The following is an 18,097-nucleotide window of genomic DNA, read 5'->3' on the forward strand; positions in this document are numbered from 1 at the left end:
GGTCTGGTGTAGTGGTAAGCGACATGGTCACTACACAAGGGGGTCGCGAATTCGAATCCCGCCCAGGGAAGATATTTGTATGATAAATATAAAAAACGTATTTTCTATGTTTATGGATGTGGCTATGGATGGCTATTTAATATATGTATGTGTATAATAAAAATCTTACATTTATTTCCGTTATCTGGTACCTGTAACACAAGCTCTTTACGAACTTAGTACGGGACCAGTTAGCGTGACGTGATTGTTAGTAAATATTTATTATTATTACTAGCTGACCCGGCAGACTTTGTAGTGCCTCAATCGATAAATAAAATACCTAAGCTTTTGTATAAAATAAACTTAAAACAAACAAAAGGAATCCGTCCGACGGGGGACACATCAAAGGAAAAACAAAATTGTTATTTTTATTCAATTCCGAGCATTTTCATTCATTTATCTACCTTTTGAACCTTCTCTGGACTTCCACAAATACTTCAAGACCAAAATTAGCCAAATCGGTCAGCCGCTCTCGAGTTTTAGCGAGACTAACGAACAGCAATTCATTTTTATATATATAGGTAGATTATTAAAAGACGATGCTATGAAAAGTTATTTACTTTAAACTTTTCGATTAGATCGTTATCGTTAAATTTAATTTGACACGTAGAATGAATTATGTTGGCGTTCCAACATAATTCATTCTACGTGTCAAATTAAATTTTACAATAAAATAGATAAAATAAATTAATCTAAACTAATGTTTTTGTTTGACAATACCATTGATGGTCATGTGTAATATTATAATAAATTATATTCTAGTCTATTGTTCTTTATGGATGAAAAACATTAAACTTTTTTGGAGCGTGCGATTTTAGTACCCATTGAGTTATCATAGGTCAAAAACAATATATTATCACCACACACAACTCTTTAGTGATTTCAAGTAAACAATCCTTCTATATTACGACCTCAACTGATCAATTCCCTGAACAACAGCAATCTGTATATAACGATGCGGAAACTGTTATTCTATCTCGTGTTGACTTAGTTTTCGACAACAACCAATTAAACATGAAACGTTTACACGAAATACAATCAAACACTTTACAAATACAACGCGGGTCATGTTATTTGGCTGATTCGCTGAGTTTACATACGAGATAATTAACGCTGCAAAACTGATATTCTGTTGTTATTAAGAAATGTCAGTAGTACATGAAGGATGAAGATGGAAACTAATATATTCGTACAAACATAGAATTTTCGTGATAAGTGCGAGAGATACGTTCTAATTGTATAAATAAATAAGCTGGGTTCAATTCGGAGATTCTCGAATTAAGTTTGGGAAAATGGAACATAATATAGGTGCTATTGGAAATGGTAATTTTATGATCTTTTTTTGTATGTGTTTTAATTAATAAATGTGTTTTAAATGTGCATTGTTCGTCATCAATGTTGAGTAAAAAAATATATATAATTGTCTTATGTTTATTGTGTTTCTTTGGATCATAAATTGACAATAGACATACTGCATTGAAATCTAAAATGTTTTTGTCCAACACCTCTTTTACTTGTTTTTCTTTATTGTGTATCTTTTTTTTTACCTTGTTATGTGTAATCTAAAAAAAATACATATTTAAGTTTCGTGGTTGGTTCGTCAAGAATAGCGATATATTCGTTATCAAAAACGTAATTTTTGGGCGGGTATTTTTCATTGTCTTGATCCCTTAGCGTTATTTTTATTCAACCACATTTTATAAATACTTTATTAATTATTGAAAGAATGTATCCAAAACATTTTGATGTCGACAGTTAATTGAATAAAATCCGTAATAGCTTTTGAATAATCTTAAAGATGTTCTGCGTGATCGCTTGGATATAAAATGCGATTTATAGGTTAAGTGGAATAAACGGGGACATGGTGGTATAACGTGGTATAATTTTTATGCAAGTTACGAATTGGCGGGAGTTGTTTAGGAGAATATAAGTAAAGAGTTCCAAGAAGATCTTATAGCCACAAAACCAAGGAAGATTTTTCATTCAATTACTGCCACTGATCAAGACTAATCAGTTTAAATCCATCCAGCCATTTAAAAACTAAGTTAAAAAGAAGATCAAAGAAAATCAAGAGTTAATTAAAAAAGAAACAGTTTTGATGCTGACACAGATGGAATTACCACTGCAAATAAAATAAGACCGCCACCGGAACGTGCTACGGAAGCGAAAATGCGATGCTGGTTTTTGTGGGAGACGAGTTTTGATGGATTAATTTCGTTTGATATTTACATTTATAATTAATAACGTTTACCATACTTGATAAAGTAATAATACGTTCGGTGCATTGTGAAGTATTACACCTTCGTAAATATTGAAGCTTATCAACAAAAATAGGGGGGAGGGCGATGGGAGAGATGTGCTCCGCACTAAACGCTTCACTTTCCCCCCTTTGCCTTTTCATGAGTTCTGTTTCATGCGAGGTTTGGACGTTGGTTGTTGAGCGACAGGAGGTTTGAGTCAGTTCGACTCTGACATGCCCCGGTCTTCCGCCCTCCATCCCCAGTGGCCAGTGGCCAGACCGGCGATTTCCTCCTGACCAGAAAAGAAAATCAACAAAAATAGTGTCATTTTTACGAGTATTTTGATTCTATAAAAATGAGATACATAATTATAAAGGTTTTTGTCTTTTACGCTGTGTTTTATAAAAGTGATACTCTCCTAAGTTATTCCAGAATAGTTTTAATTTTGATGACAAATAATACGAAATATTATTATTTTATTAAGATCAGTGAAAAGTGAGCCACAAAATATTTTACAAAGCAATTATCAGATTATTCAGACGAAACATTATCTCACATAAACAAACAGCTACATAGATTATCTTATGATTTCAGATAAAGTGACTCCTATGCAAGAGCTGAACGAAGCGCTTGGAAAATGTAAATTCGGACGATTCCACATCCATTTGCTCTTTGTGTCTTTTGCTGGATCAGTAGCAAGTGTGCTGGTGACCCACACTACATCTTACCTTATAACTTCGGCAGAATGCGATCTGAACATGGATCTAATAGAGAAAGGCATGTTGAACGCCTCGCCATATTTGGGTGAGTTCAAGTATTCGCTAGTAAAGACATAAAATAGTTTAGCTTAGACGTTTCTATCTTTTCCGATTCTATATGGGACGAAATAATGAAGTTTGGGCGAAGCGCTGAGGGGCACTCAATTAGTGGACCCCTTCGGCAGTACGACACTCTACGCGCGTCCCGAACAAAAATAATAATTTAAATTGATATTTTTTTTATTTTTATTTTTTATTGCTGTTATGTGTGGACGAGCTCACAGCCCACCTGATGTTAAGTGGTTACTGGAGCCCATTTACAACGCCAATGCGCCACCCGCCTTGAGATATAAGTTCTAAGGTCTCAGTATAGTTACAACGGCTGCCCCACCCTTCAAACCGAAACGCATTACTGCTTCACGGCAGAAATAGGCGGGGTGGTGGTACCTACTCGTGCGGAGGTCACATGAGGTCCTACCACCAGTAAATAATGTAAATTCGATGCTTTAAACTGGAACACACTTTGCTACCAACCTTACCTTACATACTTATTATACTACTATTAGATAATTTAAATCACTTTGTTTACTTCAGGTTCTCTCTTCTCATCGGTCTTGGCCGGGTTCTTGACTGATACATTTGGTAGGAAGAGATTCTTAATATTGGGTTTTGGAGGAATATTCATATTTACCCTATTGGCTGGATCCAGTCAGACTTATGAAGTATTATTGACGGCTAAATTCTTTGAAGGAATGTGGTGAGTGTTACCTGAAAATAGTAAAGAATAAATTAAAAGTTAGTTTGAATTTTGTGAATCTTCAAATCAAACGAAACCGGAGTCTCAATTGATTTGGAATACTTGGAATATATCATTAGTTCAGCGATACGTGATGTTCGTGATGAGTAGGCCTTGCTCATCTTTCAAACTTTCTCAAACATTTATTACACATTTCACATCAAACATTTACAAGATCACAAATAGATTTTCATATCTTTCAGTTTCGCAATATCATTAAGTGCTTCAGTAACTTATATATCCGAATTCTGCCACAATGAGATTAGAGACAGGTTAGTGGTCAGCCAAACGTCTTTTGCGGCTATTGCTCAAATTATCAGTACCGCGATGGCATGGGGAATACTAACCCAGGACTGGCGCGTCGTATTTTTGGACGGTAAATTCGGTAAGTCAGAAAAGTGTATTTATCTAAGGCCAAATTTTATGGTTTGCTGATCTATTTTTTCTTATCGTGTATCAAAATAGAGCTAGTTGTCAATTTATTTACCCTCTGATACAATGCATTGGCAATAGTTACAGCGGCTATTAATTATATCGACCCATTCGTTCGTCAAATCACCCTGATTATATCATCTGGTCTGTTTTCAATTCACTTATGAATTCAGCAGCTTTGTGAAAAAAAAAAAAAAAAACTTGTGAAAAAAAATTGGTGTGTGTAGTTTCATTATATTAGACCCTTTGTATGTTTCTAGCTCCATTGACATAGAACGAAATCCTAGAACGTCTAAGTATGTCTACTCAAAGCTATTTTGTTTTCTCTTTGATTTCTATTTGCATATAATTTGTTTGGTTTCTAAAATAAGACAAGTGTTTTGAAAACATTTTAATATAATAATAAATTCATTGATATTAATTTCATAACTATTTATTGTAATATTTCATATTTTTTTAATTTTTTTTTATTGCCCTTGTAGGCAGACGAGCATACGGCCCACCTGATGGTGAGTGGTTACCGTCGCCCATAGAGTTGAGCAATGCCAGGTGCAGAGCCAAGCCGCTGCCTACCGCTTAATACTCTCCACAAGCCTCGTTTGAAGAAGGACATGTCATAGCGCTCGGGAAACACCGTGGAGGGGAGCTCATTCCATAGCCGGATGGTACGTGGCAAAAAAGACCTCTGGAAACGCACTGTGGATGACCGCAGTGGCTCCAGGTAGTATCACATACACTTTTGCATTGATTAGTAAAAAGTAATCTTCAATCTAGTCATCTATATTTGTTGTAGTACTAAACACTTGGAATTTTTATTTGTTCGCGGTATCTTTGTGGTCTTTCCTGGCTTGCATTTTATATTCACGGTTACCTGAAAGTCCAAAATACCTATTGACTCAGAAGAAATATGCGAAAGTAAGGAACATTTTAATTGAGATTTACAAGAGCAACAGATGCGACACTGCTTCCGTGTGCCCGGTAAGAATACACTTACTAATTCACTGCGTTAAATTAGCTTCATTTATTCTTATCATTATTCCTTCTGCAAATATATTTACGTTTTTTTTTTTTGTTTATTTGGGAGGGCGCGCTCACAGCTCATCTGGTGTTAAGTGGTTACTGGAGCCCATAGACATCTATAACGCAAATGCGCCACCCACCTTGAGATATAAGTTCTAAGGTCTCAAGTATAGTTACAACGGATGTCCCGCCCTTCAAACCGAAACACATTACATACTGCTTCACCGCAGAAATAGGCAGAGTGGTCGCACCTAGCCGCGGGGACTCACAAGAGGTCCTACCACCAATAATTATGCAAATTATAATTTTGCGGGTTTGATTTTTATTACACGGATGTTATTCCTTCACCGTGGAAGTTAATTCTGAACATTTGCTGAGTACGTATTTCATTAGAAAAATTGGTACCCGCCTGGGATTCGAACACCGGTGCATTGCTCAACACGAATACACCGAACGTCTTATCCTTTAGGCCACGACGACTTCTTAATGCTTTTAAACTGTTTTTAGCTATGCTCATATTACCAACTAATGTGTGCTTGGTTATTGTAGAAAGGCTATCTATAATTGGCTTACTGTTGTGAAAGCTACAACTAAATATGAACTAAAAATCGTTTCGGGTTAAAGATATTCTTTATTCTCAAAAGAATTACATAGATTCACTTAAATGAGAACATTAAAATAGTTACAATTACTTCAGATCGTGCAGTACATGACAATAATTTACAGTACCAACATGCGACGCTATGCTATAAACAATTCATTTAACAAAAACTATAAAGATTATTATTTTCTTAAAATGTATAAACAAGGGAGATTACCACAGCAGATCGCCTCGACCAGCCGGCCGGCCGCTCGGTGGCGGGTAGATATTGGCGCCACAAGGAGCTAGTTCGCATGGATGTGGCATTGGTTAAATGTTTGCAGGTTGTTAGTTTCGTTGTTTTTTCATTTCATTGTTTATTATATTTCTTTCCTGTTTATATTTTAAAATTTAATTAAATTTCAATTTAATTAAATTTTAATTATAAAAAATTCATTAAAAGAAATGTTACATCAATGTTGAAATAATTCTGTGTACTTTTCTAAATAAAACAAAGGATCTCGAAGAAAGAAGATCTTGGAAACTGTACCTGTAATTCACTAATTACATTTTTACAGTTTGTCGACATGTGGAAAGACAAAATAAAAAAAGACCTAATAACGAATGAGAAAGAAAGAAATTCGCTTAAAGATCAAGTTTTAATTAGCTTGCGGAACGTAAAAGCGAATTTTCGGAAGTCACTACTCATCTTGTTGTTTACACTGTGCTTTCTATTCTTTCTGATAATGGGAAAGTGAGTATCCAATCTGATCGATAAGGGTTTCTGGCAAGCTAGCTTTTTTTATTGCCCTTGTAGGCAGACGAGCATACGGCCCACTTGATTGTGAGTGGTTACCGTCGCCCATGGACTTCAGCAATGCCAGGGGCAGAGCCAAGCCGCTGCCTACCGCAAAAATGTGGCCAAAAACAAACAGTACAATCAGTTTGTTTCGTAATTTTTTCTGAAGACTACAGCCCACCTGATGCTGAGTGGTTACCGTCGCCCATGGACTTCAGCAATGCCAGGGGCAGAGCCAAGCCGCTGCCTACCGCAAAAATGTGACCAAAAACAAACAGTACAATCAGTTTGTTTCGTAAATTTTTATGAAGACAGATAAGTCCCATTATCTTGCCTGTGTCCTGATACTTCCAATGTTATGTATTCAAGGTCTTTCCTTGTTTAGTTTTTAAAATAGTGGAGGGAGTGGGAGTGTTTCTCAATTTAGATTGAAATGAATAAATTTAAATTCGTGCATAGGAATTAGTATTACATTTATAGTCTACTGTTTAATTATTAAGAATGGCAAACATACTACTTGCAGGGAAAAACTCAAAAACGATCTCGATTTCGTTCAGGGGAAATCTAATTTACTTATACAACTAAAATATTGAAATTCACAGAATAAACTATTCAGGCTTATTTAACTCAGGTCGTATTTAATGAGAATTCCGATGAAAAGAAATCGATAGCCACTGTTCTCCTAATTAGCATACAAAAACAAATGTCTAATTAAATTTTTAAGTAATAAGATCAGATTGTATTTCTTAAGAGACGAAGTGGGGATTTTTCGTCTAAATCATTAATAAACAACTTTACGTCAGGAGTTTTGCCTGGATAGACTATCTATGTCAAAGATGATGCCTGCTCGTGTTTGAAAGAGAACATAAGAAAAACCGCGTTATTTGCAAGTAGTATTTTAAGGTCAAGAGAAGAGAAATATCAAGACGGACTCAACGATTGAAGTATCGTAAAATTTGACAACAAGAAAATGAGCAGTTACTAATTTTCACCACTGAAGAAGCCTGTCGTGTCATTTATCAGAGATTAAGACTCGCCTAGACTAGTTTTAGATTCTGCTGATATAGCAAATACCCGTGATAGCAAAATCCTTTCCACAATTACCTTCATTCTTTTTGAATTTATCGTTAATTTTATTAACGATGGTCGTATTGTAAGCCAGGACGTAATGTAAGTCTTCTGTTTAAGAAAATTAATAATATGCTAAATTATCCTAGGTACAATGTCGTAAGACTCTGGTTTCCACAATTATCAACTATAGTCGAACATAGTCAGATGAATGCCGACCAAGATTTATGTGTCCTATTGGATAAATATACAGGTGAATTAAAATTAAGCAACAGTAATGCTACAAATGAAGACTATTGCGTTCCTGTAAGTATATTAATTTTTTTTCGTCTTTATTCAAAAAAGAACAAATCAGTCCATCGTTCCAATGTTTTACTTAGGCTCTAAAGTTTTACGACAGGCTTTATAAATTCTGACAAGAATCGATAGGATTATAATTTGTTATAATTTGATCAGTGTCTGATAATTAGAGGCAGTCTGAAGGATTTATTAAAAACTAACAACCGGCCAAACAAAAGGCAAATCTGGAGATTTACGGAGGTAGATTATTTCTAAATTTGATGGACTAATACAGAGGAAAATACTCCCCTTTATTTGCTAGAGAAATTTTTTACTGTATACAACTGTAATAGATAATTTCCCGTTACATCCACTATTATTCTCGTTACCACCACTAGTATCAATATCATAGGAAATCATTGGCTTGTTACCAATTGTTATTTAGACAAGTAATATTAAAATGTTGTATACTTGTACCTTTAAAATGTGATAAATTGTTATACCTAATATAATAATTTATTACACCAATCTCTTATTTTTCTCCACCTTATCCCACTAGGTGGGGTCAGCACAGCTAATTTTCTCTTCCGTTCTCTCCTATCAGCCGTCATCTCAACACTCACTCCTCTCTCTCTCTCTTTCATATCGTCATTCACACACTCCATCCATGTCTTCTTTGGTCGACCTCTTCCCCCTCTACTTTGCACTACCGTTTTCATACATCTCCTAGTCACATGCATCTTCTCTCACTCTACGCATCACATGTCCATACCATGCTAACCGTCTGCTCTTTAATTTGTTGAATTTATTATACCAATTACTGGTGTAAATATTGGTTTACGTCAATATGGGTGAAATGTAAATCAAAGCGCAGGAAATATCTACACGCTTTGATTTGCCTCAAAGGTAAAACACATGAATGCACAAAGTGCGAAAATTGTGTGTGCTAATTTGCGAAGCGGTGAAAATCTCCGATTACTTTATCGGTATACTAGAAAATGATGAGTTACATAAAGTAGAAAATACTGTTGATGAAAATTCATTGTTTTTGTTTCATCAAGTTTGTTACTGAGAAATGTTGACAGTCCTAAAAGTGTCTGCAGTAAGATGTGACATCTATTTTATATAAATGTGGAAAGGAACTCGGAATTCTGCATTGTATTATTTTTAATATCTCTATATATAAAAATGAATTGCTGTTCGTTAGTCTCGCTAAGACTCGAGAACGGCTAGACCGATTTGGCTAATTTTGGTCTTGAATTATTCGTGGAAGTCCAGGGAAGGTTTAAAAGATGAGAAAATATAAAAAAAGCTCGGAATTACATAAAAACAAACAATTTTGTTTTTCCTTTGATGTGTCCCCTTGATGTGTCTTTTATTTATCGATTGAGGCACTACGGAGTCTGCCGGGTCAGCTAGTTTCTAATAAAATTTAAAATCAATGCTTAAGCCGGAAATTCAAAATCCAACCACACATGTTTTTTCAACAACTATTTTACGTCAAGCTCAGTATTAGTATTCCATCTAACGTAAATAAGAACAACTACTGTAAGTTCTTACGGGTGGGTAACATCATCTTGCCTATTTCTAGCGGTAAGCAGCCATGCGTATCTTGTACTTTGATCTCGTATCTGAAGATGGGTGGCCGCATTTAAACTTATCATGTCTAAGGGCTGCGTTAACGACTTTTTTCCGCTATGTGATGTCCCCTATGGGATGTACTCTTATTGCTGCACTAGCTTTGGCTTTAGACTTCGCCCGCGTGGAATAATAGTTCACAAATAATGCTTTATTTTAGAACAAATTTGGTTAGCATAAAAAAAGTTATAGTGAGCGAGCCTTAACATATAGATATATGCTATTGAGGACTTTTTTTTAGATCTTTTAAAGCGATCTTTATTTTAGCGAAACTTTAACCGTTACTGCAGCGCACGCAGCCGAAGCTGGTGTTGGTCTTACCGTGATGTTATATAGGTATAGCCTATAGCCTTCCTCAATAAATGGGCTATCCAACACTGAAACAATTTTAACAATAAATCGGACCAGTAATTCCTGAAATTAGCGCGTTCAAACAAACAAACTCTTCAGCTTTATTATATTAGTATAGATAGTGATTTGGCATAACTTTTTCGACCGTCTGCCTGCTTCACGTAAACATTCCTTGGGTTATGTCTCTAGTTTATTCATTACAAATTGCCATAGTCCGATACTTTTATTATGGTATTTCTTTTACTCCATTCGTTTTTTGTTCTACGATTTGAATTTTATTGTTATAAACATTTATACCAAAATTTAAGTTTTCAAATATCAAAAGGATAAATATATCGCATTTTATTCGTTTCTCTATATTTCACTCATTCACTTGTATAGAGAATAAAAAATACCTTACCACTATTGTATGTACATATAATGATTTTGTTTTCAGACTAAAAGTGGAACGGAAACCTATACAAACAATATGATAATAGGCCTAGTGTCTCTTTTACCACACTTCATCACCGGAGCTCTCGTTAACAAAGTAGGGAAGAAGGCTTTACTCGTAACGTTATGTCTTATCTCCGCTGGTGCAATTTCTGGCGTGAGATGGGCCAATTCCAGAACCGCAGTCGTCGCCTTATTCTCATTGGACATTGCCATTACGCAAAGCATTAAGAGCTTGATCCAAGCTGTTACGATAGAATTTTTTCCAACAGCCGTAAGGTGAACATTTTGGGAGTTTTAATTTGTCTTTTGCTGTGAAAATAGAGAAGAATGACAGTCTTGGTAAAATGGTAGCGTATAACTCATTCAGGGAAATGTATGTGTATAGTAATGATCTTTGTAAGTTGTCTGGTATTGGGACCATAGCAGCCCATAAATTAATTTACGCCAGGCTCTTGACATTTGTGAATATGTCTACATTCAACTTTTATTATACTTTTTTTATAAATTTTATAACACCTCTCGAAATGATATCCATTCTTTCAGATTTTCAAATTTAGCATTTTAAAACAGTAAGCGTTTTTAATTTACCACATAATATGTTGCATATGGAAGTTTTTTTGGATAAATGTAACGAATTTTAATTGGATTAAAGTTATCTACCCAAAGCATATCAAAGAGGATCAAAATTTCTCACGAATCTATAAGAAAAACAACAAAGAAAGAGAAAATGAGTTTAAATAATAGTAAATGAAAATAACAGTCTACAAATAGTAGCATATCTAATTTAGATAATTTATATACATATATGTTACATATCTACAGTAGATCTATAATAGTTTTTATAATAACGTTTTTAATCAGTTAGAATTCCAATGCGTATTTTAATAACACCTTGACAAGTGGTTGAAAAGTATGCGAGGCGTTGCGTGGGTGAGAATTTTAGTTGTCTCTGCTTGTTTTTCAGGACACTCACAATTTCTTTAGTAATGACGTTTGCTCGGATCGGCACTTTAGTAGGAAACGTCCTGTTTCCAATATTACTAGACATACAATGTATTATCCCGTTCTTCAGTATGGCCGGAATCATGACGTGTAAGTTTTAATTGTAATTTGCTATAATTTTAGAGCTCCTCTTCAAGCAATGTTTGAGAGGATTTTTAAGCGCTAATAGGCATCGCTGATGTGTTCTTTTTTTATTGCCTTTGTAGGCAGACGCGCATACGGCCCGCCTGATGGTGTGTGGTTACCGTCGCCCATGGACTTCAGCAATGCCAGGGGCAGAGCCAAGCCGCTGCCTACCAAACATCACCACTATCAACGGTGACCACTGCAGTCCAATACGTAGGCTCATCTGCTCTCAAAGATAATCAGTGTCTATGTCAGTGTGTCAATCCTAAAAAATGATTTAAATAACTTAATTGTAACGCAATTGGATTGTGAGATAACAATGACTGTTATAAACACATACATACATAATATAGAACACGAAAAAATCAAATTACTGTTATTTCGGTATAAAAGTTGTTCAACTGTTTGTAAAATTAATAAAAAATCGGATCTAATTCATAGACTTGGTATTCATTGGATTATAGCGTTGAGGGAAATTAATTTCCTATCTTTATGATATGAAATTTTAATTAAGTTATAGTTTATAGTTTGCAAGCTCGTTTTAATAATTTCTTTCATATAATTTTTTTACTGATCAATGAGATTTAATATTATGTGATACGTTTTAATCTGACACAATGAAAAACATATTTTTTCTTTATATATTGATTACTAGAATTTTATGATAAAGGTTTGTACATGTACTGGTCAAATCAGGAAATTGGTTTTGCAGTCAACTTTTTTTTTCTTTTTGGTGGTCTGTCACAAAAACTTTTCAATTTTATTTTGTTAATAACACTACAAGCCTTCGATTATTCTTACTATAAAAAAAAAGAAAGGATAACGAAAAGATGAGAAAAATTACGTAATGAATCATTTTGTCGTTGTCTGTACAAATCCAATCAGTTTAATACCGGTCCTGTTCTTTCTTTGTTCAAGTTTAAGTTACTTTAAGTAGCTTAAAGAGGGAATGTTAGCTTAAAGAGAAAATGTATTCCGTAAAATGAATGTAAATTCAGAGGCTTTTTTTTATAAGAACGAATCACGTATGGTCATGTGGTTCCAATTTAAGGTTCCTTGGGTTATGGATAATGATTATGGGACTGAGAAATATACTTATATACATTTAAATATGTAAACATATAGATAATAAAGACCAAGACAAAGAGCAAACGAACTTGTTCATCACACAATGTTTGCCTGATGCGGGAATCGAACCCACGACCCTCGTCGCAATAGTTAGGGCCGCTAACTATTGCGCCATTGATTCAATCATTACTAAAGATCAAATTTCGATCATTACGTGAACACTAGTATGTAGATATGAGATATGGATAAAATCGTTTTTTTTTTCTTTTTCAGTTGTGACATTGGTTACGCTCTTTTTGCCGAAGAAGAAAGAGAAATGAAACTATTATTGTAAATATTAGGTTAAAAACAATAAATTATTATAGATTCATAGCTGTTGTTTTCCTTAGTATTAAAAAAAATGATCGTTGATGTGATAGAAATTTAAATTTTGGATCAATCGGTTCATATAACAATCGTTTTTGGGTTTTAAAGTGATTTCATATCTATACTAATATATAAATTTACAGTGGTTTTTATGGACGTTCTGTCATAACTACAGAACCATGCATCCGGTTGACTTGAAACTTGGTATCTATGTAGAAAATACATGTACTTAATGGATATGCTAATATTTATATGAGTGTTGGACTCCTTAATAATGATGGAAATAAATAATAATGTTAATTTTAAATACCCAGCGAAGCGGGTGAGTACGGCTAGTCCTATATAAGTAGATACCGGGGTCTACTTAAAGACATAAGACATAAATTACACACTAAGGTTTGGAATTCAATTTCAGAAAAGACTCTAGTCTATCCTTGAAATACTGATAATGCTCACTGGCAGAAATAGACATAATTATGGCACCGTGAGGACCCATAGAATACCTTTGGGATAACAACAAAGGGAAGATCTTCCACTGGGCAAAATCACTCCTTGGAATATTCAAAATGTTATTGTTCCGAACTTATACCCGAATATATGCATACTTATCTTCAAAATGTCGTTAGCGAGATTCAGACATCTGTCAAATATCTTGTGTTCTATAACAGCTTCCCAATAAATATATTAAGATTATTTGTTAATATATTTAGTTGTAACAACAAAGCAATCAATAACTCGGAAAATTGTCGAATTTGCAAGAAGATACGTGATAAATGTATAAATAATACACTTAATATTTAAGAGACAAATAATGTCACATTGATTATAATATGTACAAACGACAATCCAATTGTTGCCAACATCTCGAAATTAAAAAAATAAGAGTATATCAAAATAATACAATGAATCATTATGAAATCCAGAATTACAGGTATATATATACATAACTTTTCTAGAATCTGTTTATTTAAATAAATATAGTCAAATTATATTGAGCTAGTTACTACAAATGCTAGATAAATGGCGCTGTACCTTCTTGACAAGAGCTAGCTTTATGGTCCATTAGTTAGTTACTTTTATATTAAGCGTTTTACTGGTGGTAGAACATCTTTTGATTCCGCACGGGTAGGTACCACCACCCTGCCTATTTCTGCCGTGAAGGAGTAACGCGTTCCGGTTTGAAGGGCAGGGCAACCGTTGTACTGTAAAAGCTGAGACCTAAGGACTCATGTCTCGAGGTGTGTGGCAGTATTTAATAAAAAAAAAGCGTATTATCTATGGTTACTTTTCCAGTGTGTGAGTCTGTCGGAGCAATTGATAACAATTAATTAACAAACAAAATTTACTTCCGCCATCACATATAAACTGTGAAATCATTTATTTGTTTTAAAATTGCCAATCACACGCCCTACGAAATTTATATTTTAATCCGAACGTCCACTCGTAATGTATATGGCAAACAAATGTGACAAATTAAATAACCCATCGTGCAATATCAACCAACGGTGAATACTGTGTACATAAGACATGTGGATTTTCAAAAAACATACAGAGCACCGTTAAAAAATGTTTGACATTAATATGTAAATATGTATTACTATTACCCAAGTTGACGACAATTTAACGTTACAATTAGAGTTGCCAGGGCTGAGAGCACTAAAAGTGACTTAAAAAAAATTAGTCGGCAAAAGTGTTATTTATTTTGCTTCGGTTTTCGGAAGTCGTAGTCATAAGTAAAGCTAATGTGGCAGTTTAAGCACAGGGTTATTTAAAAAAAATAATGGAAAATTTCATTTTAATTATTTTATTTAAATTAAAATGCGAGATTAAACCGTAAGAGTGGTTTTAATTTAAAAGTAACTTTTATTATTAAAATTAAAAGGAATGAAAAATAATAAAATTACGATAGGATTTAACGAATAAGATTTGGTTTAATTTTGTTATTTTTTATTACACAAAACGTACGACAGAATGACGAAGAAATCTATTAAAACTAGCTATAATTATTATATCTTTTGTGATACTATATATTTTGTGAAGTAAAATTAAGAAAGCGCAGTAGTTTATCATGACCAGGTCTTTGATATTTCATCGAAGTTACTAACCCATAGACACAGCCCACTGAGTTTCTCGCCGGATCTTCTCAGTGTGTCGCGTTCCCGATCCGGTGGTAGATTCTGCGAAGCACTGCTCTTGCGATTATTTTTATTTTTTATAATTTTCACTTCTACCGTGTTTGACTTGCGTTTTGCACACACGCACTTTTTTCAAAAGTACTTCTTACTTAGAAACTAAAGATCTATATTATGTTTTATATGGGGTAACAGCTCATTGTTTCTTTTTCTGGCGCACGGACTTAAAGCTGTTTTCTAGAGCTTTTAGACATTACTACATGTACACCGTTGTCGGACTATAGCCACGAGATGTGATGAACTAAATTTTTCGATTTGTTGACGGTGGAACGCAAGTAGCCAAGTATAGTGTTTTGTTATATTTTGTTCTTTTATGTGTAAAAGTGTAATAACGGTTATTTATTTACCGTATATTATTGTCAAAAGGTACAACTGTGGAAACATGAAACCAAGCCGCAAGCAAATGTAGTGCCTATGTTTTTTTTTATTTTATTGCTTAGATCCACGACGTAAATGCGCCACCCACCTTGAGATATAAGTTCTAAGGTCTCAGGTATAGTTACAACGGCTGCCCCACCCTTCAAACCGAAACGCATTACTGCTTCACGGCACAAATAGGTAGGGTGGTGGCGAGCTCACAATATTGCTAGTCTTTCTCTAGTTCTCTTTCTTCTTTTTTCTTCTAGTTTCATTTAATTTTGTACCAATCGATTAGTCTCAAATAAATCACCTCATTCAAATCAACTCAAATCATCTCATTTCACACTATATAATTTCTCCAGTAATAGAATATTTATGTAAACTAGAGATCCCCCAGTAGTCAAAATTCGACTATAATTAATTGGAATTGTAAGTTTGTACACTATTATGATTGTATTTTATACTTCAATAATCACAAATTTCGCCGAGACTACACTATAAAAAATATTAACAAAGACAAACAATATTTAATCTATTCTCCATTTGACAACAGACGTCAAGAACAAAAGTTTGACAATAAATAGTATGCATGCGTGTGTGCGTCAAATACAGGGTATGTAGTGTGTGTAATGTTTTCTTTATTGATTTAATGTATCTTTTATGCATTATTTAAAAAAAATATTAGCATTGTGCACTTCTTCTCTGTATTCTCTATAAGTGTAGAAAATTTCATACTCCTCCGTCCGCACAATTTTCGTAAAAAGGGATACAAAGTTTTTGCTTCACGTATTAATAAATAGATAATTTATAATATTAATTCGAAATAATAGCGTCGAAAGAAGCTAGCTATTCGGCATGCCGTATTCACGAGAGCTGTTTTACAAACTGCGATACGTATGATTCCTTCTCAGAAATAATAATTACCATTGCTCTATCTAGTAGGCAACCCAAACATGTAACATCGACTGTGTATCTAATATTTGGGTACAGCTGTCTAACGCAATAGAGACAGATAAAACATGTTAGTTAATAACAGTGATAAGAATTTTTAATAAGATCGTGATTCGGTTGTTATTTTCCGTTTTACGTACGTATGTGTGCATGTACATTGTTTGTGTTTCATTTAATTACGCTAGAACATCGAACGAGAAATGTGTCATTAATTTTATATTTTGAAAAGTTTATGATTAGTGCTTAAGTTGCTGTATGCTTGTTTCTTTTTAAAATGCATGGATAAGTGGCAGTAGTCCATCGGTTTAATCACGTCCCCAAATTAGATTGCCACGTAGGGAATACGAGGTTTTTTTTGTTGCTTAGATGGGTGGACGAGCTCACAGCCTACCTGGTGGTGGTTACTGGAGCCCATAGACATCTACAAAGTAAATGGGCCACCCGCCTTGAGATATAAGTTCTAAGGTCTCAGTATAGTTACAACGGCTGCCCCACCCTTCAAACCGAAACGCATTACTGCTTCACGGCAGAAATAGGCGGGGTGGTAATGATACCTACCCGCGCGGACTCACAAGAGGTCCTACCACCAGTAAAATTCCATCATTAGTGCTTATGTACCTTGTTTCTTTGTAAAATATATGGATTACTATGGATAAGTGGTATAAGTAACAAATTTCGTAGTCCGTCGGCTTAATCACATCCACAAATTAGATCGCCACTTGGGTAATACGAGTGTGACAATTGTATAAAGCTCAGGTTATAAGCACTGTTAGCTTGCCCACCAATCAAGCTGAAGCCAGAAGCTATTCTGGTTTGAACCTGTGTGGCAGATAGGATTTTTTTTATTGCTTACATGGGTGGAAAAGCTAACGAGCCACTTGGTGTTTTAGTGGTCACCGGAGCCCATAGACATCAAAAACGTAAATGGCGCCATCCACCTTGATTCAACCTTGGTACTACGATTGCCTCACCCTTCAAACCAAAACGCATTACTGCGTCACGGCAGATATAGGTAGGATTGTAACAAAGAAAAGAAAAGCTTAACTATTGACACGAAAAGTGTGGAAGCGAATGTCTTAAGTGATTTGTGCAACTAGGAACAGTACGGGGATTTATTTAGCTTAGTATAGTAGTAGTAGACTGTAAGGATTTCGTTAATTTACCTATTATACCTACCTATAATTCAATATATATACAATGAATCTGTGTAATGTATGTACGCGCAACCTCAAAACGCCGGTAACAAATTAGATAATTCTGTTTTTGTTATGTTTTTTATTGTCAGGAGAAGGTTTTTAAGAAATAAAATATTAAGGAAATTGCGCGCAAAATTAGAAAATTTAAAAACTATATTATATTTTCTAATGTAACCTTATGACTTTTGACATAATATTGACAGAGTGCGTGCTGCAAATAATGTAAAAAAACTGAATATCGTTAAAGCAAATGTATAAAAGAGCATTAAAAAAAATCGATAATAAATTAAGTCCCGAAGCGAAGCGAGGGCAGGTTGCTAGTGTTTCAGTAAGAACTCTCTTCTTTCTGATCGTTTCCTCAATACTCATGACTGTACGTCAATCTTCTCCACCCGGTCCGG

General features: G+C 34.5%; 2 protein-coding genes across 4 annotated transcripts in view; one reads left to right on the top strand and one right to left on the bottom strand.

The window, feature by feature from the left end:
- The window catches only part of LOC101739906 (hemicentin-2), a 296,485-nt gene that overhangs the window by 151,183 nt on the left and 127,205 nt on the right, over nt 1–18,097 (bottom strand). The window contains exon 1 of one of the 2 annotated variants that reach the window (XM_038017684.2): nt 3,729–3,805. The exons of the other annotated variant lie outside the window; for it this stretch is intronic. The gene's annotated coding sequence lies outside the window, so the exon portion shown is untranslated. Of the gene's footprint in view, nt 1–3,728; nt 3,806–18,097 lie in introns of those variants that run through there. 2 annotated transcript variants of the gene reach the window in all.
- LOC101735696 (synaptic vesicle glycoprotein 2A) lies at nt 1,166–13,003 on the top strand. Of its 2 annotated transcripts, XM_038017678.2 has the most exons (10): nt 1,166–1,362; nt 2,874–3,083; nt 3,632–3,794; nt 4,037–4,218; nt 5,059–5,243; nt 6,444–6,619; nt 7,882–8,038; nt 10,437–10,711; nt 11,400–11,527; nt 12,905–13,003. In XM_038017678.2, exons 1-10 carry the CDS (start codon nt 1,332–1,334, stop codon nt 12,949–12,951), a joined length of 1,554 nt encoding a protein of 517 aa, XP_037873606.1. In that variant the 5' UTR covers nt 1,166–1,331; the 3' UTR covers nt 12,952–13,003. The 2 variants fall into 2 exon arrangements, with proteins under 2 accessions (XP_037873606.1, XP_037873607.1); XM_038017679.2 differs by lacking the exons at nt 6,444–6,619; nt 7,882–8,038 and having other exon boundaries at nt 1,169–1,362.

This window comes from Bombyx mori, chromosome 19 (genome assembly GCF_030269925.1).
Source record: "Bombyx mori chromosome 19, ASM3026992v2".
NCBI lineage: Eukaryota > Metazoa > Arthropoda > Insecta > Lepidoptera > Bombycidae > Bombyx > Bombyx mori.